The sequence below is a fragment of the Pseudopipra pipra genome, chromosome 2, assembly GCF_036250125.1.
Source record: "Pseudopipra pipra isolate bDixPip1 chromosome 2, bDixPip1.hap1, whole genome shotgun sequence".
Taxonomy (NCBI): Eukaryota; Metazoa; Chordata; class Aves; order Passeriformes; family Pipridae; genus Pseudopipra; species Pseudopipra pipra.
In genome coordinates this window covers 60,793,514-60,818,920 of record NC_087550.1, presented here as the reverse complement: position 1 = coordinate 60,818,920, position 25,407 = coordinate 60,793,514, and the positions used below count along the sequence as shown (strand labels likewise).

General features: G+C 42.2%; 1 protein-coding gene across 6 annotated transcripts in view; it reads left to right on the top strand.

Annotated features, from left to right (window-relative positions):
* The window catches only part of TSC22D1 (TSC22 domain family member 1), a 92,955-nt gene extending 67,748 nt beyond the window's left edge, over positions 1-25,207 (top strand). For 2 of the 6 annotated variants that reach the window (XM_064645676.1, XM_064645675.1), the window contains 2 exons: positions 22,654-22,705; positions 23,799-25,207. In XM_064645676.1, coding sequence (XP_064501746.1) covers positions 22,654-22,705; positions 23,799-24,056 — 310 coding nt within the window. In that variant the 3' untranslated portion in view covers positions 24,057-25,207. Of the gene's footprint in view, positions 1-9,890; positions 10,403-21,927; positions 22,234-22,653; positions 22,707-23,798 lie in introns of those variants that run through there. The other 4 variants (XM_064645682.1, XM_064645681.1, XM_064645683.1 and 1 more) reach the window with 4 other exon arrangements.
* The last annotated feature ends 200 nt before the right edge of the window (positions 25,208-25,407 follow it).

Here is a 25,407-nt window from a genome sequence, read left to right as displayed (position 1 = left end):
TGGAAATAAGAACTCTTGGTTCTTTTAACTTGATAAACTGATATTCAGAAGCCAGAAATACAGAGAGTTTTTGGAATACATTTAGAACTCATCATCCTTACCACTTCTGGTGCATTTTTCAGTGAACAATATGAAGTGTTATCCATTACTCATCATCATGGCCAGTCTTCGCAAACGAAGATTTGGGAAAGGTCTCTGCCCACGTTTGTTACAAGCGCATTGGTGATACAGGGCTTTGCAAATGCGGGTAAGGCCTTCGAGCCTGCACAATGGATTTTTTAGGTGAGACACAGTGTGTGCTGAACTGAGCCCACCCTTTAATCCTGAGGTTCATCTGCCAGGGCCAAGCGAGCTTGGATGGTGGCAGCGAGGTCCTCAGGACATGGGTTTGTTTAGAGTGACCTTCTCTTAGATGGATGGCCTTACAGGGCTGATGAGCTCCATCTGCCCGGGTTTAGAGTTGTCCTTCTCTTCTATGTGTTCCGGGGCTCCCCTCTCATCTCCCACGATGGCACTGTCCGCACAGGCGAAGCTCCCATTCTCTCGCTCCTTTCCGTGCCGGGGGCCAGGCTGGGCCTGCGCTGCCGCGAAGCACGTGTTCTGGGGCCAGCCTGGGTATCCATTACTAACTACAGCTGAAATGCACATAGGTCAGTAAACTGGCTTTCTGTCTGTCTGTCCTCCCCATTCAAAATGCCTGTGCTTCGAAGAGAAGCAAAAATAGCAGTGTGTTGTTTGCAGTTCACACGGGAGTGCTGCAGTCTTAAAAAATCCTCAGGCTTGTGGTGACCAAATCACTTGTGATTGTGGAAAGATGGGTATAGGCTGGGTTTTTGGTTTGGATGGCATTTAATCGACTACACTGAAGGGCAGTGGTCCTGCTGGTTAAACCAAGGGCTGCTGCTTCTGCAGTGCTCCTGGCAGGAGAACTCCATCAGTGGCAACACTTTTCTGCATGACTGCAAGAGACAGGACAGCACGGTTCAGGGCTTTGTGGATCATTTTGGAATTAGTTACCCTAGCATTGTCACCTTAACCCTTTCCAGAGGGGTAAGGTGAACCACATAAAGATCTTGTCTAATGTAACTGATTTATTTGTGGTACTTTATGTTAAAGCATTTCTTTAGCACACTGTATTTGGAGCATGAACAAGGAGAGAGTCGTCATAGGCTGGATGGTTTTGCTCATGTACACAGAGAAGGGAGATTGAGTTTGAAACTCTTATTTATTTTTTCCTTTTTTTCTTCCAAAAGCTGTCATCATAGGACAGTAATATAGCATTGGGTTATCAATAGAAGTGTTGGTCTGCCAAGGGAAACTGCAGGGCTTTGGCAGCTGCTTGCTGTAGATTTAGTTTTTTAATTCTTCCCTTGCTATATTTCTCTTTCTTTTCCAGAAAAGTATGGCATTTCCAGAAATGCTCTTTCTGGTTTTTTTGATGTTGTATTAAATGTACCAAAAAATAACATCTGCTGGTACCTTTCTTTTGGATATTTTTAGCCTGTAATTCCTTTATCCTCTTCACTCCCTCATGCAGTTCCTGACCCTTCTCTTTTTGATGCTTTGCTCTCCTTGCTGTTTGGCTTGTCCTAACTACTTATTTTCCCTGTTCCTTCCCTGCTTCCACTTGCCTTTTTATTTCTATTTTTTGCTTCTTACTCTTTTGTCTTTCTTTAGTCCACTGATGTGCTTTTCTAGTTTCCAAATCTGTAGTTTGATGGTTTTCCTATGGTTCTGTTATTTAATATTTAATTTCATTATAAATACATTTCCCAGTCTCATTAATAATAGGATATATAAAAATAATCTCTATTCCACTGAGATACACTCTTCCAAACCCTTATTTTGGTCTCTCAAATAACCTTCATACCTTTTTCACTCACCCGATTAGAGCAATTAGATTCAAGAAAGTCACTGATAATTACTGGCTCTGGAACTGAACTCCCAATTTTTGGCTTAAGAGGGACATTTTAGCACATCTGCAATGTTGTCACATTCTGTGCTCCTGACTGATAAGAGAAGAAATGAAAATACAATCAGAAGGTCTCTGAAGAAAATGCTGTGTCAGAGGCTGCTAATTTCAGAATTGCTGGCTGTTGTTACATAGCCAGATAAGAAAATTGAAGGTGGTGACTTTCAGTCTTTTCTGAAATAAACATTGGCAAACACAAATCAATTTAGAAGAATACCAAAATAGATACAGGATAAGAGTTAAATATTCACAGTAAAAATAATGAAGTATAGGACTAGTGCTGTCTTCCAATGCCTGCTAAAGGAGCTAATGCTTAATGTTAGGATATTGTTGACACTCGAACTAATGTAGCCTAATCAGTCCTGGTGAGCCACTGATGGGACTCATTACAGGAAAAGAATTGTACGGTATCAGTGTCTCAGTAGCAAGGTATTTAGTTTGCCACCTGTGGTGTTATTTAGTTGATGCTGTTTTCCTCTCAAACCTCTGTAAGCACTTAAGTAGGTTTCACAGCACCATGGAACTTATCTGTATGTGAACAGATAACACAGAACACTTATCAGACCCTGAAGTTTCACTTTCAGCAGCAAGTTACACCTTTCTTTCTTCGGATGTTTGGCACTTGCCTTGTGCTGCTCCTGAGAGGTCCTGGCATGGTCCAGGAGCCGAATGCTTGGGCCTGGTGGAGTGGCCTTCTCTTTTGAAGCACTGTATTCCTGGAGGGCTTTATTCTGATTTACACATCAGAGAATCACTTTTTTAGCTAGATATTGCCTTGCAGGGTGTCTGGCCTTATTGAAGAAGAGAAGCAGGATGACAAAGCGTTGCTCCTCCTTCCATGGGAAAATATTTGATATGGTAGAGAAAAACCCAACATCTCTGGTCTCTGCAGTTTGCTTTAGAACGTTGAAGGTCATGTTATAACTGCTGTGCTTGCAATACCAAAAGGGGTTGGTTACTCCTTTATGAATTCATGTTTGTGTAGTGGCTCAGAGGTGATGTTCTACTTGCCTTTTTGAAAGAGGCTGACTTCTTAAAAATAAGACAGTAGCCTTATGGCTCCCAAAGCTTTTTGGGCGTGAGCTGCTGCTTAAGTACAGGCTGCTCTCTGGAATCTGAAAGAAAGGAAAATCTGTGGGAAGAGAGCTGTAGAGTTAAAAATTCTTCCTATCTTGACAATGGTTAGACCTACATTGTTCTAAATCTTTAATTTACTCCTTTAATATGGATGTCACCAAATGCCCGAGGAATGTCTGCTGTAATTTAGTCTCATAAAGTTCCAGTATTACTGAGGAAGAATGTCCAAGAATAGCTGTAACTGGTTTCTATTAGCTCACACCTACTGATGGATCTCAGTTTGGAGGTTTGGGCAGGCCAGAGATTTATTCTGCAGTTGTCCTGTGAAGGTTTTGGATGACCTTTCTCAATAGGAAGCTTTGAGTCTTGCTTCCTGCTGCATTTGTCTGTTGAAATTAAGTTACCCTTAAGTGGGGGGCTCCATTTCATGGATCATGTGACAGGCAACTTCATAGTATCTCAAGTTTTCTCTTGTATGCTTAAGTTAAAAAACACCAATACCACCAAAGACATGTTTCAGGAGGCAGGGTTCCTTCCCCTCCAGTCTGGCTGAATGCCTGCAAATCCTTCATCATTAGTTTTGTATTCTGCTGATGTAACATGCACAGTAGATTGACAATCCCTTGCAGCAAAAAATGCTGAGCTGCTGTTACTGTGCTGTGCTAGTTCATGTTCATCAGGCTTCTCTTAATCAGAGATTCAGCTGGTTTGGGTTTCATAGGTGCTGCAGTGAAGGAAAGGAGTACTTGCTTTAGATTAGGATAACATAGCATAGCCATGGTAAAGCGATGCCTTATGTGTAGAAGTGGAGGAGATACTAGGCTTGTCTCTTGTAGGCTTAATCTGATTTTAGTCATTGCCACAGTACAAAAAGCAGTAACCAATAACTATTCTAATTGACAATATGTATTCAGTACCAATGCCCTTAATTACTTCTTCCTCCTCCTCAATATATTTTACTCAGTTTTTTTAATATGTTTTGTTGTCCCTGTACTATCATAGTTCCACAGCTTGAATATGCTTTGACATTGTCTGTTCTTCTGTATGATTAAATGATAGAAGTTCGGTGACTTCCAGTTAGTGGAATGTAAAGAACTCTCTTGCAGATGGCTTACTGGGGTTCATGGAGAAGACTGACTCCTGTAGCTGCTGCTTCATGCTTGTGCTGGTTTCCAGGTGTTCCTGTTGTGTGTTCCTAAATCAGGACTGCTTCTGAGATTCAAATTCATATCTCCTTAGAAGCCAGGGTGGTTGATGCTTTATATGTGATAATTTGAAAACTGTCTCTTCCCTGGGTAATTAACTCAGAATTTAACAACCAGAGTTTTAAAAAGTCCTCAGAACTATGTGACCGGAGTAATTTCTTTAAAGGAAAACAAATGGACCAGTTCTTGGAAGAAAATTATCTTGGGTCATTAAACACTAAGTTATTCCTTTTTGTGCAGGAACTCCTCGAGCTGCTGGTTGCTGACACGTAGAAGGATACTGTAGGAAGGTTGCATTTATCTGCCTGCCTTGCTGGGTTCTCACCTAAACATCTGCCTCTGGCCATGCCTGGAGCCACCCCAGGCTAAATGGGTGTTTCAGATCCAGTAAGGTCTTCCCTGTATGTGTTTCTTCATCTTTCACACAGGGAGGATTTACTTTTCGGCAGCATATATAGGGGTGCCAAGATGAAAATAAAAATTGAGTGTAAATTAACAGACTAAATATGTGCAATTGTAATGCTTATCATTGTGTAACTGAAAGCCATACCTTTTATATCACTTGGTGATGACTTGGATGTTCAATTAGGATGTTAGTAACTAAACTCTTTTTAAATTGTTTAATGACAGACTGAAAACTATCTTCTCTAACTGCATTTCATTACATCTGTTCAAAATATGAAGATAACAAAAGTACAGCAGTGATTTTTGCTGCTAGCATTTGGAAATACTTCCCAATTTGTTGTCCACCTTCTTGTTTTTCACTTCACTGCTTTGGTTTTCATTGTAGTGCAGATGTCTTTCTACAGCTTTTTGTGCTTTTTAACTTTTTTTGTTGTCAAAACTATTTCCTTTGGCAAGCCAGCATGCGTTGCTTCATTGAGTGGTTCTAATAAATATTTTCTGAAGTCAGATTTATTTTTTGCATGCTGTCATTGACTAGCAGCCTTGCAAAACCCTGTGCCAAAGCACTGCATAAAGATTGATTTAAGATAGGAGGGTGGAGGGTAACAAAGTGTTAAAAAAACCTTGTAGGTTAGGATGCAAATGTATATGGGACATCACTGGTAACAGTAAGTGCTATTACTTGATATAAAGGTTTATTTGTTATATTTTTAAAATAGTAGTCTTGGAGGCTAACAACTGAAACAAACTTTGGAAATCTTAAGTCCTGGTGACTTATGTGAATTTTGGATAACTATTTTAGGAATTCTTTAACCCTTAAATATCTTAAGGATTGCATGTTTGGAACTTTAAAGTTTCCAGAAGAGTTGAATGTCTGGTATGTTTTCTGCTTTATCAGGCACTTGTATGCACATCAGAATTTTAAATTCTTAGTTTGTTGCATCACATCAAAATTGACATTGTTACCATAGGGTGTTTTATGTCTGTAGTCTAAAGGTCACCTTGCTGCTTTTTCTTATGGTGAAGTCTGCATTATTCAAACTGTCTCTGAAGTCCTCTGTAGAATGTGGAAAATGAGCCTACTAAATGTTTACCCATGAAGGTATGGCAGCTCAGCTCACTCAGTGATGTGTGACACGCTGAAGAATTCAGGCTGAAGTGCTACACTTCATTCAGACTGATGTAAACAGTAAATTCTGCTGGCTGAATGCCAGATTCATTAACTTACAGTTTAGATCTTAACTTGGGCTGCTGCATTTTTTAATGTATTTTTTTTTAAATCAAAACTGTCAAGGAGTACCACAAATTAAGAATCTTGAAATATGCTCCTCCTTCCCCTTTGGGCATAAGAGCTATCGGTGGGAGAGAACCTAGGTATCCTGATGCTATCATGCATGAAATCTTTTTTTTTTGTTTCACTAAATGTTAAAATTTACCCATATCTGACATTCTAATGTACCTGGAGTGATAATTCATCTGTGTGCAATCTGTCACTTTATATAAGAGCCAGGGTGGTTCAGGACAAAGAAAAGCATAGCTTGATGCTGAATTCTTGAATGTGGCAGGAGAAGAACGAAGATCCTTATACTTCAGGCATTTTTCAGTTGCAGCTGGAGGCTATTTTTCAAAGCAGTAAAAATGTTCAATCGCTTAGTTAATCCCGTAGGCTTACAATATCTTTGTGGTTTTTATTGCCTGTAAGTTGTTGACTTACACATAACCGAGTAATCCTTTTAATTACTTGAATGCACTGTAACAAGCTTTGTCAAATTTATGGGAAATGCTTATGAGAAAAATCATGTAGTTATCGGAATAGCTGCCTCTGAAGCAGTCGTGTTTAAAGATTAATTTGTTTTCAGTCTGGTAACTGACTAAAAATCAGTTTGCTGATTTTCAAATCATTTGCTGTTTTTTGTTAAGGTGGTGAGTGGAACTGATAAGACTTTTCTGGGGTACAAACCTCCCCAAGTAAAAAAGTGATGAATTTCAATCAGGTGCTTTTAGATCAGTGGTATAGAAACTATTTTACTTGACATAGCTAGAGAAGTAGCATCAAATGAAGCCTGTGAGTGTTGCCTTACTGTAATGTTGTCACCCGAATTGGGGCTGCTGCATGAGGAAAAGTGATTAGTGTTACCAGAGATGAAGCATTTTCTTTGCGGGCCTAGCAGTGAACTTGCTCCTTTACTGAATATATTCAGCTGCTTCATTATGCAGTTCTACATCATATATGCATGGCTGTGTGTATGTATATATGTGTGTGTGTGTGTATGTATGTATAATATTTGCTTTTCACTTTCTAACTGATTCTGACATGGCTTCTTTTAATAAGCAGAGCAAGGTACAAGGATTTTAGCATAAACTCATGAGATGCAAATAGAACTATTTATGTGTGTGTGGATGTAAGCCGATAGTACAGTTATTAATCTTTCCTAAGTTTTATTCAGTGCTTAGATTTGTGCCCCTTAAGAAATTGCTTTCCCCCCAGTGTAATCTAACACTTAATGATCTTTCTGGCTATACTAGAAATCTGGATTTGAATCAGAGGAGCATTGGAGCTGAGGGATGTATTAGTCAGATGTGCATAACTTACTGGACCATGTTTTTAACTCTCATGACACAGCTGCTAGTGTGATGGAGCTCCTGTTCAAAGGACATCTTGGAATAGGAAAGGAGAAAGTAAAGACTGTCTACAGGAAAGGTTAACATCACTGCTTTCATCCCTTTTCCACTCCAACATACTTCAAAGTGTACTCATTGTTTCAGGCATCCTGGAAAACACCTGTGACCAGTGCACGTACTGTATGTGCAGTAGTTACAGAGAAGGATTGTCCTTTTAGCTGATGTCAACTGTGCAGCTTTACAGAGGGGAATACAGACAATAGAGAGGGCTAGAAGCATGTTAAAGAGGGTTAGGAGAATGGCAGCTTAAAATCTGAAGCCAATCAGCTCTGTTGCCGCAGTTCTGTGGGATACAGACTTAGCTGACCGTGACTGCTACAGGTCAGCTGTGTACTTTATAGAATGTCCAAGGGAAGCTGTAGCATATGTGATATGTAAGACAGTGTAACCAGTAGGATTCTTAAGGAATTATTATTGTACTGAGTCTCTGACTCTAGAAGGATGTGTAAGGATGCCACTGAAATTAAAATTTCTGTCTTGGTTCGGCTTTCTGTAATTGGTTTTGAGCAGTCTTCTAGTCAGCTTGATGCTTCAGCTCTTTAAAATAAGCAAGGCTCCTGGCTATAAGTAATATGTCATTTTGAATATTGAAGTTATTCAATAGTACTGGGCTCAGTTGGTTAGAGCATGGTGCTAATCACACCAGGGGCTTGACTTTGATCCCCTTATGGGCCATTCACTTAAGAGTTGGACTTGACAATCCTTCTGGGTCCCTTCCAACTCAGAATATTCTGTGACAGTCTTAATAGTTGTTGATTGCTACTATTGTTGATCCTTTTGTTCCTTACTTATTTTTCCTTGAAGCCTGATCTACCTCTCTCTTTTAGATGTGGTTATACCATGTAAATCTCCAAGTTTTCAAGATTTGCCCTGCTTTCAGAGTAAGCATCCCTCTTTTAGGGCCATTATACCTGTCTGCCTCTTCTCCAGCTGCTCCACCGAGTGGCCCCACCTCCGTGGCTTTTCAGTGGGAGCTAGAGGAGAATACTAAAAGGAGCCCTGCTTGTTATCCGTTCCCATGCTGTGCTGAGAGTTGCACTTGATGTAATGAGAGAAACATTTATGGCAAAATGTAACTTGTCTGCTTCAATCTCCTTGCTGTGTCTTAAAGGGAACATTCTGAGCGTACAAGGCTCTGGGAAGAAGTTGTTTAGAAATATTCTGCCCTGCTTCACAGTTAGTACATCTGATGCCCTGTTCAAATTATCTGAATTGCCTCTAGGCTTTGGGAATGGGGAACTAATCTCACTACATCCCTCTTTCCCAAGGGAAAAAAAAATGCATTTTTTTCTTTTGTTCATTTTCTCACTACTGCCTAAACAAAATATTCCCTGTTTGCGATGGTAGACTTGTTGGTTCTAATAAGTAGAGTTGATTTTACCCCTCCCTTCTTCCCCCAAGCCAGACTCCTTTCTTTTTTATTGTGTAATACCTGCTTCCCTTGCCATCAGTTACCACTTCACTGCCTTGGCAAGGTGGAACAGAAATGCAGATAAGTAGTATATGGCCATGCTGTGAGCCAGCTGACAGAGGGCAGGTTTGGATTAGATATTACAAAGAAATTCTTTGCTGTGAGAATGGTGAGACACTGGCACAGGAGGTCCAGAGAAGCTGTAGATTCCTGGAAGTGTTTAGGACCAGACTGGGAGGGGCCCTGAGCAACCTGCACTAGTGTAAGGTGTCCCCTGCCCATGGTGGGGGGTTTGAACTAGATGATCTTTAAGGTCCCTTCCAACCCAAACCATTCTATGATTCTATGAACTTGTTTGACCCTTCCATTTGGTTTCTTTCCAATATGGTCTTAGAAGGCAAATCTACTTGAGGAGACACATCTGGCATGACTTTAGCAGTCAGCAGTAAGTCCAAGTAACATTTGCTAGGTTTGATTTCTGGTTTTGCCTTTGCATTTTTGTGGTTACAGTCTGATGAGAAGAGGGTAACATCAGTGCCCATGCACTTTTGTGTGGCAGGGGTTCCTGCGCGCGTGCTGCAAATAGCTGGCTACTTCCGTAGTGAGGGGTTGTCTCCTGGTCTCCAGCTTGCCTGTAGAGTAGGAAAGTGAATCTTGTTTGATTCTCTACAATGTACTGTGGGCAGTCAATTTTTCTTCACACTGAAAAGCATTTAACATGGTAGAGGAAGGAATATGTTTAGGTTGAAGCAATGTTATAATGGTACCTACGCATATAGGCTGATAGTTGCATGGTATGGAGTTACTATAATGCACCAAAACCTCCTTATGGTGATCAGTTTCTGTGAGGAAGAAAATGAAATAGTTGATAGATTTTTGGCTTGATACATGATGAGTTGCTATCTTTTTCTGGTCTGCAGAAGACTAACTAGATGCATGTCTCAAACTGTCATCACGGGTTCTTTTTAAAATAGCAGTCAGGGATAGGATTTGCCTGTGTAAAATTTTTTCTGGCAAACAGGGTACTGTCAATTTTGTGTCTAATTGGAACTGCCATTAAGCCCTAGAACTTTAATTTGAGAAGCAGTGCAACTTAAGCTGCCTTTCTCTAAGCAGAATTAGCTACCTGTAGTGATTAACATGTGCTTCAGAAAAAGCAGGAGCAGGCTGAATCAGCTTCAGAGTTGGTGAATTTGGCACTGCTGAAAGAAGATGCATTTGTTTGAGATTTGAAAACATAATCATGAAGATTTTAATCTCTTTTGATGCTTTATGTAACAGAACACCATGTGATCTCAGGATCTATGGTGTCGTCACTGTTCGCCCTTCTTGTTTTTCTTGATCATAACCAACCACTATTAAACTCGGCAAACTTTGAATTGAAGCAAGTGGATAATCTTTAACAGGCAAGGCTTTGCAATTCTTGAAAGTGCTGCAGAGTTCAGGACTTGTGGTTAATAGTGGAATGCTAATGCTGATCTTATGGCCACAAAGGACTGAGAGGTATTTCTTCCGACCCTCTGTCTGGGGGAAACTAATCAGCAGGTAGTCAATAGATGCCTCAATGAAAGTGACATTTCTCCAGAAACAAGGTCCTGAACAAATAACCATGAAAGTGTTATTCTTGGAGCTGGAACAGCATCTGAAGAGGTAGTTATATAAAGTTTTTAATATGTAGATGCTTGATTTATTTGTTTCCCCCCTTTTTTTTTTTTAATGGTTCCTTTAACTATTTTGTTGTCCAAGTACTTAAAAATGCTTCTTCTAAATCAAGATGCTTGGCACTTGTTAGACCTATTTCAAGCTAGGAATATCATACTGGTTGAGAGTACTGTCATGCAGAGTTGTTTACTTATTCAGTGAAAATCTACATGTCTTGAAATATTTACTGCAGAATTTAAAATAATCCATATTATAAAATGTTTGCCATTACAGTACTTTTCTTTCCTCTTTTCAAAAAAATGTTGTTCCAATTATTCCAAATCTTAAGTGATGTAATACTAAACCAAAAATGGGAATTTTAATAGGGTTCGTAACTTAGTTGATAGTAAGTTTATATTAATTCAAATACTTTTTCATACATAATATACACTATCTTCTGTACTGTCACATGATTAAAGAGAATTTTAGTTAATCAGTCTTGTTAAATGTTTGGAGAGGCATTGAAATACAGCTTAGTCTTCAGCAAGTTTCATTTATTAACCTCCTTTTCCATATAAATAGTGAAATATGAAATGCATGTTTTTGATGTGGTTCCTTTTTAGTGTTTAAAGTAAATACCAAGTAACTTGGTGAATCAGAAGAATTATTTTACTGAGTTAAAAATACATGACATTGGGGGGGGGAATTGCCTTGACTCTTCATGTTGCAGAGTTGTTTTTCTGTGTATAGAAGGCAAATACCCATCTGTGGGAGGAAGCATGGAGTTTCTGATCTCTAAACTTCTGATCTCTAAACTGGTGCTTTTGTTATGGCACACCCTTTATTTTGACAAATATCAACTAGTACATATATTTAACTTGACATTTTTGTCATGTTATGTTTGTGGTATTGCCTGTGGAGAATAGCTTTTCTCTCTGAATGGTGCCTCTTCAAAGAATGTAAAATTATACATTGAAAACCTTTTTCTAAAAGCTCAATTTTAATTTTTTCAGTAATCAGCAGTTTCTGAAAACATGCTTGAACTTTTAAATGGACATTGAAAATTATACTAAATTAATCTGAATGTGTAAGGAACCAGACTAATGGAAATATTCTGTAGTAGCAATTGATATATGATGGCAACAGGTATGTTATGAATGAGCAGCATGTGTATGCAGCAGTGACTGGTGTCATCATATATTACTGAAGAGGAAGGTAGTACTGAGTAGATTGTTTCCTACCATGAACCAAGTTATTCCATAAAATGTGTAATGAAAAAATATGGTGGAGTAGATGTGTGATTTTCATTAACCTTTCTGCATTTTATTAAAAGGTTTTGCTGTAACTGACTTTTTTACTGATATACCTAGGAGCGTGTTGTGTCACCTCTAGTCATAAACCAAAGTCTGTATCTGTTAACATTATACAAAAAATGTTTACAATTTTTCCTGTAGTCTTATTCAGCAAGCTACTTTCTATTCTCATTTGCTTTTGTTTCCTCTAGTTTCTCTTGCAGAGATGCTGCTTTTCCCTTTGTTGTTTTTCTGTGGGTTACAGTTGGCTGGCTGTCACGTCACCATTGCAAATGAAGGTTTAACCTCTCTGGCAGCTGTTCCTGGCTAATATTGAATACGGTTCTATGTTTTCTCCCAAAAGTGACCCTGCTGAATGCATGGGTCAAATACAAAGAAGCATTTACCTTTTTCTGGTTAGATGCAGAATTTGAGAGAGAGCATGCAGTTGTGTGTCGCTTTCTGGAGGAAAGAGGAGCACTTAGAAAAGGGAACCCTAATGTCTATGGGCTATTGGAGAGCTGTCTAGCACTAGGCAGCTGGAAATGGGGATATCAAGGGATAGAAAACCCACTATATTTATGAACTAATTGTTCTTACTGTTTTTAAAAGACAGGCTTTAATTCATCATTAGGCAAATATTAAATAGTTTAATGTGAAAAAATAAAAGTCTGACAACTCAACCCCTGAAACCTATTTAAAGGTAATTTTTCAGTCAAATCACATCTTGATCCTTCCAATGACTTAAAGGATCCTTTCAAGTACCTTGACTTCTTTTCAGTCCATAACTAAATGTCCCCAACCCCAATCTCGAAATCGGCTCAGTGCTTCTTTTCTACCCGCTTCATCTTATCAACAACTTGTTTTAAATGCTGAGTTCTTCAGAAATGGGGCTGAAAAACAGGTTTGGGCAAACTAATTCGAAGCAGGAGCCTATCTGAGTTGCAGCAGGGCTACCCTGTGACTCAAACATTCACTTGTAAATATTTTTGTTTATAGTTGTCATGACTGCTTGTACTTGAGCTGCTGATTGATGTTGCTGTTCACCTGGCCAGGGCCTCTAGCAATTAGCAGTAGCTGGGAAGAGTCAGAGAGGAATTCCCCTGTTCTGTACCTGGATGGGAGGTTGCCTAGAGTGGGTTTTAGAAGAGATGACTTGTCCTCTGTGCTTGATGGGACACTGCAGCAGTCATTCCCTGACTGCATTGGCAGAGCTGGAAGAGGGGCTTTAAATCCTGTATCACAGCAAGGATTTTCTCTCCTTCCCATGTCTTGACAGGGTGTCACAACTCATGGTGTTGATGCTGTAGAAGAATGGCCACTGGGCTAACACCCTTTGTGAGAATGAGGAAACATACCTGGGAGCTGTTTTGGACTCCCATGCATTACTAAGTGGGTTACTCATCTCTGACTTCTGATACTGGAGTTTTTTGGGTTTTGTTTTTGTGGGGATTGGGTTTTGTTTTTAATTTTTTTAAGCCACAGAGGTTTAGGGTGTCATTGTAATGTCAGTGGTTTCTGGAGGATGAAGTAATTGTTTTTCAGAAGTGATACATACCTGGCATAATGTATACGTGAGCTTTGGACCTTGTTTTGTACAAAAGACCCTTGGAACATCTAATGAAACATTTTAGGTGGATATCCACCAGAAAACAGGCATCAGCAGTTGTAGAGAGCAAACAAGACTGCTTCATAAACAGGGTGCCACTCATAAATTCAGTCGTCTCTGCATAATGACAGTTACCCAGATACTGATTAGGTATGGAATAATATGCTGTAATCTTTCCTTTGCAATGTGTATTAAAAGATTAAGAGTATGTTTTCTGCTGTTTGCAGAATGTCTGCCTCAAGGGTGGCTAAATGTGCATGGTGTCTGCCCCACGTGGCCACCATGGATCCAACAGTCTCAGGTACTTGCTGCTTATAAGCTAGAAGATGCTGTCCTGTGGAAAATGAGAGCTTCTTACTGCCTGAGGTTCCTTTAGAGGATCAGTAGGGTTACTGAGGAAGGCTGAATTGCACTTGAAGGAGAAACAGGCCGTCAGGATATTCGGGCTTTATGTAGATGACCTGGACCAATGCCAGCTATTCACAGTTTCTGGCCTAGAAGGTACTCCAGGGACATGTTCAAAATATGCTGAGCCAGCATATCTGTGTCCTGTTCTTTTTGGTTTGCAGTGTGGCAGGGTTACAAGAACGAAGTGTTGTGCTAAAGTAGGTAATACATCTCTAAAGTCAGGTCAAATTAAAATTTCGATCTGGTTGTCTTTAGGTAATTTTTAAGTTTTTAAGCACACCTCATTTCACAGTCTTACATATTTTCCGAGGTATCTTGCGTTCTATTTCAAATCAATATTGCTTTACAATTTATTCCTTCAGCAAGGAGAGTGTAAATGGTATTTATACAGAGATACTGTATTGGGATTTCTGCGGTTGTGAGTCAGCAGGATTTGTGTCTCTTGATTTACTGAAGCTATGCCTGGATTAAGAAGCCTGTGAGTGCTTTCGGATTCCAGAGTCAAGCTTTACCTGTTTTTCAGTGCTGTACAGAGTTGAAGCATAGGCATTCATCGAATTCCTCTCATATCCTTGTTTTCACAGGAAAGGGAGTGGAGGAAGGTACAGGTTAGGCAGGAAATCATCCAACAAATGCTCGATTTGGTGGCTGATAAAGGGGAACAAGACTGGGATACACTGCACTGTGCAATAAATCAGGTCACATTCTTACGTGTTTCTGGAAATTCTCCCCCTGCTTCCTGACTGGTGATTGGTTGGAGGTACATGGGGTTTGATTTCTATAAATTAAAATCTCCATTCAGGTATAAAAATACCTTTAAATACACTACAGTGAATTCAACCTGTTAAAGTGCAGTTCTGCTTCGGTGGAACAGCAGGTCTTGAATTTTCCTTATTTTTTTTTTAGGTGGTCACCAAATGATAAACTGTGTGTTGAGGCATAACTAGAGTAGATTATTTTGACCACTCAGAGATTAGGAAATATGGTATTACAAATTTTTGTAATATGCATGCATTAGAGCCAGAGGAGTTAATCTGAAAGTCGTTTGCTTAATTGTTCATTGATACTGCTGATACCTGTCAAGCTATGTGCCAGTGGTTGCAGAGGGATTGAAATTGTGGGAATGTAAAAGGTCAATTGGATAGAGATCTGTTGTCTTAATGTATTTGCTAAAGAAGAAAAGTGGCATTGAACTCACAGCTTATGTCTTCATTGTCCTACATGTGTTAAGGAATTGCAGTGTTGGGAGTTTATTATTATTTAACAGAATGGGCTTAAAAATCGTTCTGCACAGCAGGGTGATAATGAGCGATCTGCCACCTCACAAGCTGAGAAGGGGTCGACCTCCATCTGATCCCGAGGTGCTCATTTCCCACACGGAAGTCTTACTTTGTTTCGTTTCCTTACTTTTCTCTTCATCATTGGCTTATTTCAGTAAAAGCTGGGGTAGGGCACTTCGTTCCAAACTTCCTGAAGACCATAGGACAACGCAGGTTAACTGCAGAGGTTTTGGTTTTGTTCCTAGCAACTTCAAGTTGGCTTCTAGTGTGATAGGTTTCTGATGTGGGAAATACAGGCATAATTTTAAGTGTTGCACTGAAAAATGGCCATCAAAGGGCAAATGATATTCAGTGAGAAGTGTAAGCCAGCTGTTAATGCCATATAAATACTTTTTTAATAAGCATGACTAAATTATTAGCCGATCCAAGATTTCCAATATAGTTTCAAGGGGAACAATTAGAAAAAGGGGAGGAGGTGGGAAAAGAGGAACGAATGGATTCAATAGTTAAAACAAACAAAAAAGGCACACCGGGTGTAAGCTTTACGAGGGTCTGTGGATGGAGGAAATGGAGGGGCTTAAGGTCCTCCATCCCCCATTTCCACAATTATCACCACTCAGTAAGAAAGTATTTCCATTTCGTGGAAATGTCGCAGTGGGGCTCTGGGATCCACTGGGACAGCTGGGATCCCATTGGGAGCCCCAGGATCTCACTGGGAGCACTGGGATCCAACTGGAACCCTCCAGAACCTCCAGGATCCTTTGGAAGCTCCAGGATCCCCCTGGGATCCCCCAGGATCCCTCTGGGAGCCTCCGGAAGCTCCAGGATCGCACCAGGACCCTCCAGAAAAGTCACTTTTCTGCAACCTTAAGGAAACAGAAGATATTAAGAATTTTAAAAATAATAGAAGGTGACCCTTCTCAGTTTCAGGTTAATTTGACTAGTTTTTAATTTGATTACTAAATCTCACTATATGCTATCGAGGTAGTCTGGGGTGGGTGGATGTCAGTCATTGTCCTGAAGTTCCTCCTGGGCTATTTATCCTTTTGGTCAGAGATGCCTTTTAATACAGAGAATTTCATCTTTCCAAACGCTCATCATGTCAATGTGCCAAACTCCTTCCTATACTTGCCATGTTCTTTTCTTATGTTAGCTGTAACTTGAAATGCTTCAGTGACTCTCTTTCCTCCCCTCTTCATTTAATTTTGGAGTATGTGCTTGACAAATCTGTTGTACAGTTACAACAAGTGGGATTAAATGCTACTGTAAGTGGTTTTTACCTTGAGGTGTTCTTCTTGCCTTTGAGAAAAGCATTACACTTGAAAAGGCTACACATGAGACTAGGGAATTGAACACACTTTATGAGTTAAATCTAAAATTATTTAAGCCTAATTTCACACAAAGGAAAAATTAATTTCAGCTCCGTGCTTTGGATAGTGAAACTTAGAGGTTGTAACATTTTATCACTTTTCTATATATACTGATTTATGACACTAAGCATCTTTTCCCCTTCCATACTGGGGCAGTGTCAGCATGCAGAATGATACTGTATGCAGCTCTCTGGAGAAAAGAAAATCAATTCCTGGCTCAGATGTCTCACTTAAAACTTTCAGGATGCTAACATGGTTGGTTGATTTCTTCCTTTGCGGTTCTTGGTCAAGGGCACTTGAGAGGATACTGAGGAGGGCTTTCACTCTTATTGAAGTTAAATATTTTTCACTTACTCATTTTAAGGTTGGATCTCAAATTAGGGAAGCCTGTGCTTCCCAAGCTACATGTTACTGAAAATGTATAGCTCTGTTAAATTTAAGTGGAGTAGCATCTGGATGTAATTTCAGGTTTTGAGTTATGATAGACCTCAGCCGACTCTGTGGGGAGACTTTAAAACTCAATGGATATACACAGAACAGGATCCTTCATCTCAGCTGCATTGCTAGATGGTTATCTGTGGATGATCTCAGGAAGGGGGATGCCATATATGCCTCTCCAAGCATCCAGATTGCTTTAAGATGGCTCATATTTCCTTGCAGAGTTCTCTCTGACCAGTAAAGAGTGGATCCTCTTTGTTTGGCTACATCCAGGTACTTGATATGGACCTAATGTTTTGTTTTGTCAGCATTTGAATTGGTAGAATCACAATAATTCTCATTAAAAACAACTGAGGTTGACTTAGCAATTAGTTGCCTGTCAAAGAGAAAGAGGATATCCTCAGAGGAACCAGTAAGAACCGCTCCTTGTTTGTCTTTTGATCTTACATGGTTATCTTCTTGCTTTAAATGCAGCCTTCTGTCTCTTGTGCGGAGCTCACAGCATGATACTTCTGTGTATGCACTGTGATTAGAGATGCTGTCAGGTTATTTCCAGAGCCCCACTAGGGTGTATGTATTCTTTCCACTAAATATTTATTTAGTTATGCTTGCACATCTGGAAAAAAAAAAAAAAGAAATTATAGCACTTCATTTCACTAGTGTCTTGCATAGTTTTCCCTTTTATCTGTTTTTTTTTTAATCGAGCTAACCCCAAATTTCTAGCAAACTAATAAACTGAATTATAGATGCAAATAACTTTACTGTAGGGGAGGAAAAACACATTTAGGAAAACTGATAGAGTAATATCTCGTAGCAAGAGCTTCTTCAATTTAGAAGTATGTAAATTGAAATTTGCAGAATTCAGTCTAGAAATGAAATATATGTTAGCCTTTGGAGCTGAGCAGTAAGTTCCCAACGGTTTGGTTTCTTTAAATCAAGATCTTATCTAAAGATTTGGGACTGGAAAAGGAAGTTGGCTGAGATTCTGTGATCTTTATTTAGACTATCTGACGTGGTGGGCTTGTGGGGGCGTGTTTTTTTGATGGTGGTTTTCCTTTTCTTTCTTTTTTCTTTCCCCCCCTTCCCCCCCCCCCTTAGTCTGCTAAAACATATATATATATGTGACTGACCGTGGGGAAAAAAGTTCCCTGGACAGCTTCTCTGGTTATATGCCTTTACTGAGATGAAGAAAAAAAATTATGGCCTATTGAAATAAATAAACACTTAGTCCTTGATGTCAACTGCAGCCAGAGTTTCCTCGGTTGGTTATTAGCTTGGAGCAATTTTGTATAAATTGGATATTGGAGGGGAGGGGGAAGAAGGTGTCTGCCAATACACAGAGTTTTGAATTTATGAATTTTAAGGGAGAATAATACTCTGCCATTTATTCACCATTTTTAGATGCCAAGTGAAATGCACAGTCAGATGGAATCTAATCACTGTAGCCTTTTCTTGAGGAAAAAGCAGAATTTTAACCTCTTCAGTACTTGTTATTCTGTAGTTAGAAGTCCACAGCCTGTCTATAGCATAAGATGAAAGTGTGCTGTGACAGAAATTGCTGTTTTCTGATATGGTTTCTGGTGTGATGTCTTTTTGTAACATAATCAAAAGACAAGATTTATTTTAAGTTCAGGAGTTGCTTGTCTAGGACTTTTAATGTTATAATCTGAAGGGAGCATACTTTGACAAGATACTTGAAAGATATTTTTTTAAGTGAAAGAGTATTTTAACACACATAGAAATATGCCAAACCAGACTTGTGTAGAGACAGAATGATTCTGTGCTGCAGCTTACCTTATTACGTGCTTAAGATGAAAAGCACTTTTCTCAAGTGCTAAGCAGGAATAAATTGAGACAAGAGGAAATTATTTGGTGGGAGAAACAGTTTTTAAGAACTGAAACACTACAAAAGGTGACGCCTACTAAAAAGTCCTTGATTACCTTATATGGAGGATCAAAGACGCTGGTGAGATACTTCTTTGCTATATTGTAGTCTCCCCTGCTGGTTTCTCAGTAACCCATCTCGATCTTCTATTACTTTATGCAGTTTGTGAACACCTGGGGTGCTCCATAGACATGCAGGCTTCCAAAGTCTGTGATCCTGTGTGAGTGGACTCAACAAACGGCCTTCGTTGCATATCCAGGGTCATAAATTTGTCTAGCTAAGTGCAAACCCAGAGCGGCTTTACAGAAATGGGGAATTCTGCAGCCCTTCTCACCTCTGCTATCAGGAATGTAAACTTTTGCAGGAGTCTAATATCTTCTACTATCTGTTAATGAGGTGTTAAAAAGAGGTAGTTAGAAGGTTTTGAGTCACAGTAGACATCTTGACGCCCTTCTAATGTGAAATGGAGTTTGGAGGACTATTTTCCTTAAATCTTCCATATACTGTTTTATTTCATAAATGAGATATTTTTAAAAAGCAACATCAAGCCCCAACCTTTAAATATGCAGTTCGGTCTCTGTCCTTGTCAGGCAGATAACATGGTGTTGAAATGAGAACGTCGGAGATAGTGGTGCTCTCCCCTCCTCCCCAGAAACTCACCCCAGTTTCGGGGATGAAAGTAATTAATGTCGTGGGGGTTTTTATTTCCTAGATGATCCGAGCGCTTAGACCTTTCTCAGCCCTAAAGGGACACTTATGGTTTGCTTTTTTACGGAGTGGGCAAAGCAGAACGTGCATATTAATATGCAGTCCTACTTACGCAGCTGTGATAGCTTTCTGTTGAATCACAACTCTGCTTGTAGGCATCTAAAAATAAATGACAGCTTTTGCTAAAAGCCCACTGAAGTTAATGGAACATGGTTACTGAGTTTAGTGGGAATTTGATTTAGGATCATATCTGTTATCTCTTTTTCGTGAAGATTAATATAGATTAAAGAGGGCGGTGTTATTTATTGTTAATTTAGTCTAAGAATTGTATAATTTTTCTGTATTAAATCGACTAATGGCATTCGATAACCGTCAGTCATTATGGCAGCACCAACAATCATCTTAGAAAGCATCCATGACATTATTTTTACATGTATAAATGAAACTACATACAAATGTCTATCTGTCTTGCAACACCTGCAACAGGTGTTTGGAGGGTGTGTCTGTTCAGACCTGTGAGTTTGCTGTCTTCAAGTTCTTTTATAAGAACCTGATTAGCAGTGATAGAACTTATTTATACCTACTCTGCCCCTGATTAAGAAGTTCCAGGGACAGAGATTGCCCCAGAGGCTGTGTCCAGCTGCAATATCAATAATTGTCCTGACTAACTGCCATGGGGAGTTATTCAAGACATTACTGATTTTCAAGCCCAACCCGTCATAAAACATTAATTTAGATCAAGTCTAAAACTGAAGCTAATACAGACTCCAGTACAGATTATGTGGTTCTGGATCTGTTTATTGAATGCCTTACTTGATCACTGAATACAATGAGTACTATCATGTGTAGTAAGTAACCTCTGCAGGGGAAGTGGTTGAGTGAAGTGTTCGTACAACACATGGTTACTGGTGTTTGTCCGTCAGGAGCTGGGAAGCTGGAGCCTGATGCACATATTCTAATGTGTTGCTTCCAGTTTACTCGCTGTTACACCTTTGTGAGTCAGTACAGACAAGGTTTTTTTCTAAAAAACTTCCTTTAATTTTCAGCCTGTTTCATGCTATCTTGTGCAAGTTCCCCAGATATCCCGTGAGTTGTGCCCTTGGAGGATGGGAACGCTATGTGGTAACAGGAAAGTGGCTATGAGGAACTCTTATTCTTAAATGTGACCTCCCTGTGAATAGGATTAGTTTGTACTACTCTGCTGGCATTATTGAATGAAAGAATAGTAGTCTAGGACAACATAAATAAACTAAGAAGGATGATGCAGATACGCAAATGCTAAATTTAGTTTTAAGATGATTAGTCCGTGCCTCCTGGCTTTGCTGCTTCTCTGGGAGCAACACCTGTGATGTATGTGACTTGTAGCTCTTGGAGAAGTTACTACAGAGAATGGAAGAGGTTTTTGACTTTATTTTTTTTGCGCCTTTAAGTACTGTAATGACTCGAAGAAAGTGCAGGTCTAGAAAATAGTGGTTTGAGAGGTTGGGTGTTTCTTGCGGCAGTATTTTGTGTTGGTGTAGTTTAGCATTGGGTCTCTTTCTAAGCTGTTACTGGTAGAGAGGATCACTTGAATGGGCAGTGACTGTAGTTGCTGTGTTCCATGACATGAGAGCATAACATTTGTTGAGAAAAACACCAGTTAGGTGGGGGAAGAATATTTTCCTGAATTATTAATGCATGTGCTGCTGCAACTTTTAAGACTGTAAGTGCCGTTACGGTGCAATCTAAAGATAAGTGAAGAGGCATTTTCCCTGTTACATTGTAGAATAGTGTCAGCTGGCCTGCTAGAAATCCACAGGTTTGTGCCACTTTTTGTAGACGATCAGTGGCTGAAAATTTTTTTTCAGAAATAGTTTTATGGGCGCGTAAGGTGTGTGCAAGGGGTAAAGGGGGATCGTCGGAGTCTGAAACAGTTTTACCTGCAGTGTGTGAGTATCCTGCCTTTACTGCCTTGCACGCACGAAGCGGGCAGAGCTGCCGGGTGTGGGGTTTGCTTTCCGAGACTGAAGTTTGCGGATCTCGGGCCGAGGCTGCGGTTCGGGTCGCTGGATGAGCCGTGGGAGCCGGCACCAGGAATGTCCCGCTCTGGGTCTGTCCCCGGGTGCGGCGCTGCCGCGCGCCGAGAGGTGGCGGTGTCGGCGCGGCCACTGGCGGCCCCTCGGCGCGTCCCGCGCTCCCGCCAGGCCGTGCGGGGTTTCCCCGCCGCTCCTTGGCCCGATAATAATAATAACAATAATAATTATTATTAATTATTATTTATTACTTATTTTTAACTCCCCCTCCCCCGTTTCTGCGGGTGCAGGTCGGCACGGCGGGCGGCGCGCCGGCACCCGCCGCGCCGGGATTCGCGGGTGCGGGGGGACGGAGCCTCCTGCCCCCCCCGGCCCCCCACGCGTGCGGGCCCGTCCCGCGGGGGCGCCGCCGGCCCGGGGAGGGGGGGCCGCGATAATAAGATGCGGCGGCGCGGGGCGGGGCCCGGGCGGCGGAGCCAATGGGAGGCGGTGCCGGCGCATAAATGATGGGGGGGGCCGGGATGCCCGGGTTTTGTGCTGCGCGGCGGAGCGCTGACCCCGCGCCCAGCCGGCCGAGCGCAGCCCCGCACGGCCCCGCAGGGTCCCGGCCCCGCCTCGCCCGGCGGAGCGGCCCCGCACGCACACACGCCGCCGGGAGGAGCGAGACCTGATTTTTTTTTTTTTCCCCGTGGAGCGTTTCTGGCCGCGGTCGCATGAATGCCCAATGTTGTAGACCGGTGGCAATGGATCTAGGAGTTTATCAACTAAGACACTTCTCGATTTCGTTCTTATCGTCCTTGCTGGGCACCGACAACTCGTCTCTGAGGCTCGACAGTAGGTAAATAAGTGTTGTGTCCGAGCGGCTGTGCCGGCGCGGCGGCGGCGGGGCAGGTGAGCGCCGGGCTGGCTCCTTTGTCCGGGGGAGCCGCAGCGGCGGGCACCGGGCGCCCGCCTCTCCCCCTGGAGGTGCTGCCCTCCCCGGCGCCCAGCGCTTCTGCCGCAGCCTGCAGTCGAGCTCCATCTTTGTGGACTGTTGGGGAACAAAATGTAGGGGTACTTGGTTTGGCTGCGGGCGGGGGGCTCGGGAGCTTCACAGGTTGCTTTGCTGCATTGGAGCATCCCGGTGAGGCGGCGGCAAGCCAGCGTGAGGATGACTTTCTCAGCCAACTGGCTACCAATGCCCGCGTCTCTTGTCTCTTAAATAATTCAGACGCTGCTAATGTTTTTTTTTTTCTCTCTCTTTCTTTCTCTCTTGCAGCTCCTCTGGTGCAAGCGTAGTAGCTATCGACAACAAAATCGAGCAAGCGATGGTACGTACCGATGGGGGCATAAAACCTTGTTCGTGTTTGAAGCAGTAAACAATATGGGGATGCGGCGGGCGATGGTTAACCCGTGCGGGGACGCAGTTTGGTAGCGGGACCGGGGAGGGAGGGGGAGACACGGTTTTGGGTTCAGGGGCTTTTTTTTTTTTTTTTTTGTCTGCGTGTTGTTTTTTTCTTTTTAATTTATTTTTAATTGATCAAAGGCTTCCTGCGGGGAGGAACGCGCACGTTTCTGTATCGATGCCGCGGAGGGAATGACGGCATTGCGCTTGGCTCCTGCCTTCCCAAGCGATTGATCGCGGCTCCATGCGGCGGCGGAGGGGCGCTGCTGGGGCAGAAAGCGGCGTGTGTTTGTGGGGTTTTACACCCCCAAAGAGGAGGCGTTCCGGGGCACTTTTCATTTTATTTTTTTAACTCTGCTCCAAGCGCAGGAGAGCGCAAGCCAAACGAGGGCATCCCCCTCGGGCTGTCTCCGGGGCATTCTCTGCTGTCATGCCCTTCTCCCGGCGGGCGGCACGGGCATCGCGGTGCCCGGAGCCGGCGGCTTTCCCTCGGGGGCCGCCGCGGCCGCTACCCCGGCCAGCGCCCGGCGCGGTGCCGGGGGCCCGGCCGCCCTTTGTTACTGGAGCGGTGCCTGGAGCCGCTCTCCCGGGAGCCTCTCCGGCTGTTGCTAGGCAAACTGCGAGCCTTTAACTCCCGGCTATAAATAACTCGGCCGCCCATTGGCCGCGCCGCGCCCTGACGTCACCCGCGGCCGCGCGCGGAAGGCGGGAGGGAGGGAAATGCGGCAACCTGTGCCCAGAACTGGCTGCAGCCGGCGCGCGGGGGGCGGGGCCTGGGGCCGGGGGCGGGGCCTGGAGCCGGGGGGCGGGGCCTGCTGCCCTCCCCGGTCCGCACGTGTGTGACAGCCCGGGCCCTGCGAGGGACTGACCCGGCCCGGTGCCTTCGCTGGGATGCAGAGCTGGGGGCACATCGGCTCTCTGCAGAGGGGGATCCGTTGCATCTCTGGCTGGGCAGAGTGGGAGCCCGGGCCTGACGCTGGGCTGCTTTCCTAATGCACCCACTCTCTTCTGCGTTTCAGGATCTGGTAAAGAGCCACTTGATGTACGCAGTAAGGGAGGAAGTGGAGGTCCTGAAAGAGCAAATCAAAGAGCTGATCGAGAAGAACTCACAGCTGGAGCAAGAAAATACTCTACTAAAAACACTTGCCAGCCCAGAGCAGCTTGCCCAGTTCCAAGCACAGCTGCAGACTGGTTCTCCACCTTCTTCTTCCCAGTCACAAGGGACAACACAACAGCCTGCTCAGCCGGCATCACAGGGTTCAGGGCCTTCAGCATAGCTCAAGATGTCGTTGCCATCGTGATTGCTGGCCTCTGGACTGCCCAGAGCAAGAAGGACTAGCAGGAATCTGCTACAGCCACCCTTCATCCATTTCAATGCATATTGCAACCCAGACTGGGGACTCCATGCCCTGCATACGTCAGGAGAGACTTCTTCCCCCTGTATTATGCACTTATCTGTCTCCCTCTTCCCTCCCTTACCCTTTTGGCTTGAAGGAGTCTTTGTTCTTAGATTGGTTGAATAAAATAAACTTCCAGAGAATTAGCACAAGTACACTGGGGACTTGAGCAGCTTCTGCAAATGGCTGAGAAACGAAGCTGCATGCCTGAATTTTTTTGGTTTGTTTTTAAATCTTCCACTCATCCAGTGATACAGCTGATATGAAGTGCTTTTCAAGCTTGGAAACGTGAAGAAATGGACTGGAGTAAAAAGTGGTGGCTCAATCCCCTGTAGTGCATCGGGGTTCCAAAGTGTGGACTGGTGCATAGGATCTAAGAGGAAGAGGGAGAAAGGTAATTTCAGTGTTTAACACTTAATTGTCACCTGAAACCTTAAGTGCAAATATTTGCACCGTTTTCTGAAGCAGTGGACAGGTGCATAAAGCTGTATTATATATAGAAGACAGGTAGGTGACATACAGTTGTTGGGTCATAGGATAATTACAATGAAGGTTAATTGCCTACTGTATATTTGTGTATTTAGTGTAATTACTTTGTAAAATAGAAAACTGTAACTATTTAGGTTGTACAGATTGAAGTTTAGTTGTTTCATTGGCTGATCTGAAGAAGTTTGGAAAGTTGTTTTTTTTTATGCTACATAAATAAGAATGCACCTACGCAACTGTTCAGAATTTGACAGATTTATGCTGTTTGTGTAACTTCTGAAGTTCCCTGGCTGCTGATTATCTTGAAGTAAATCATTGTTCATTGTAGTTTGGTTGAAGATGGGAAAAAACCACTCCAAAAATTATCAAGCCCTGCTAGCAATGAATTTAAAAGAAAAAATTGGATTTCCCAGTATGGATTTTTTGCATATGATGTGTATAGTAGTATGCATATGTTTTTGTGCATGTTCTCTACAGTTGTAACACGTCAATGTATTTAACTGTTGCACTTGTCAACTTTCAATAAAGCATACAATGTTGATAAATCACTGTTTGTATATTGTACTGGTGTTAACTGCAGTCACTTTCAACATGTTGCAATGTGGTTTTACATAAGCAGTGAGGTCAGGAGGCCAAAGCCGGGGTGCAAGATGCTGCCTGTTGGCTTCAGAGCTTTAGTTTCAGCTGAAAATGCTGCTCCTGCTTTCCACAGTTCTTGAAAACAGAGAGATCGTGAAGTCAAATG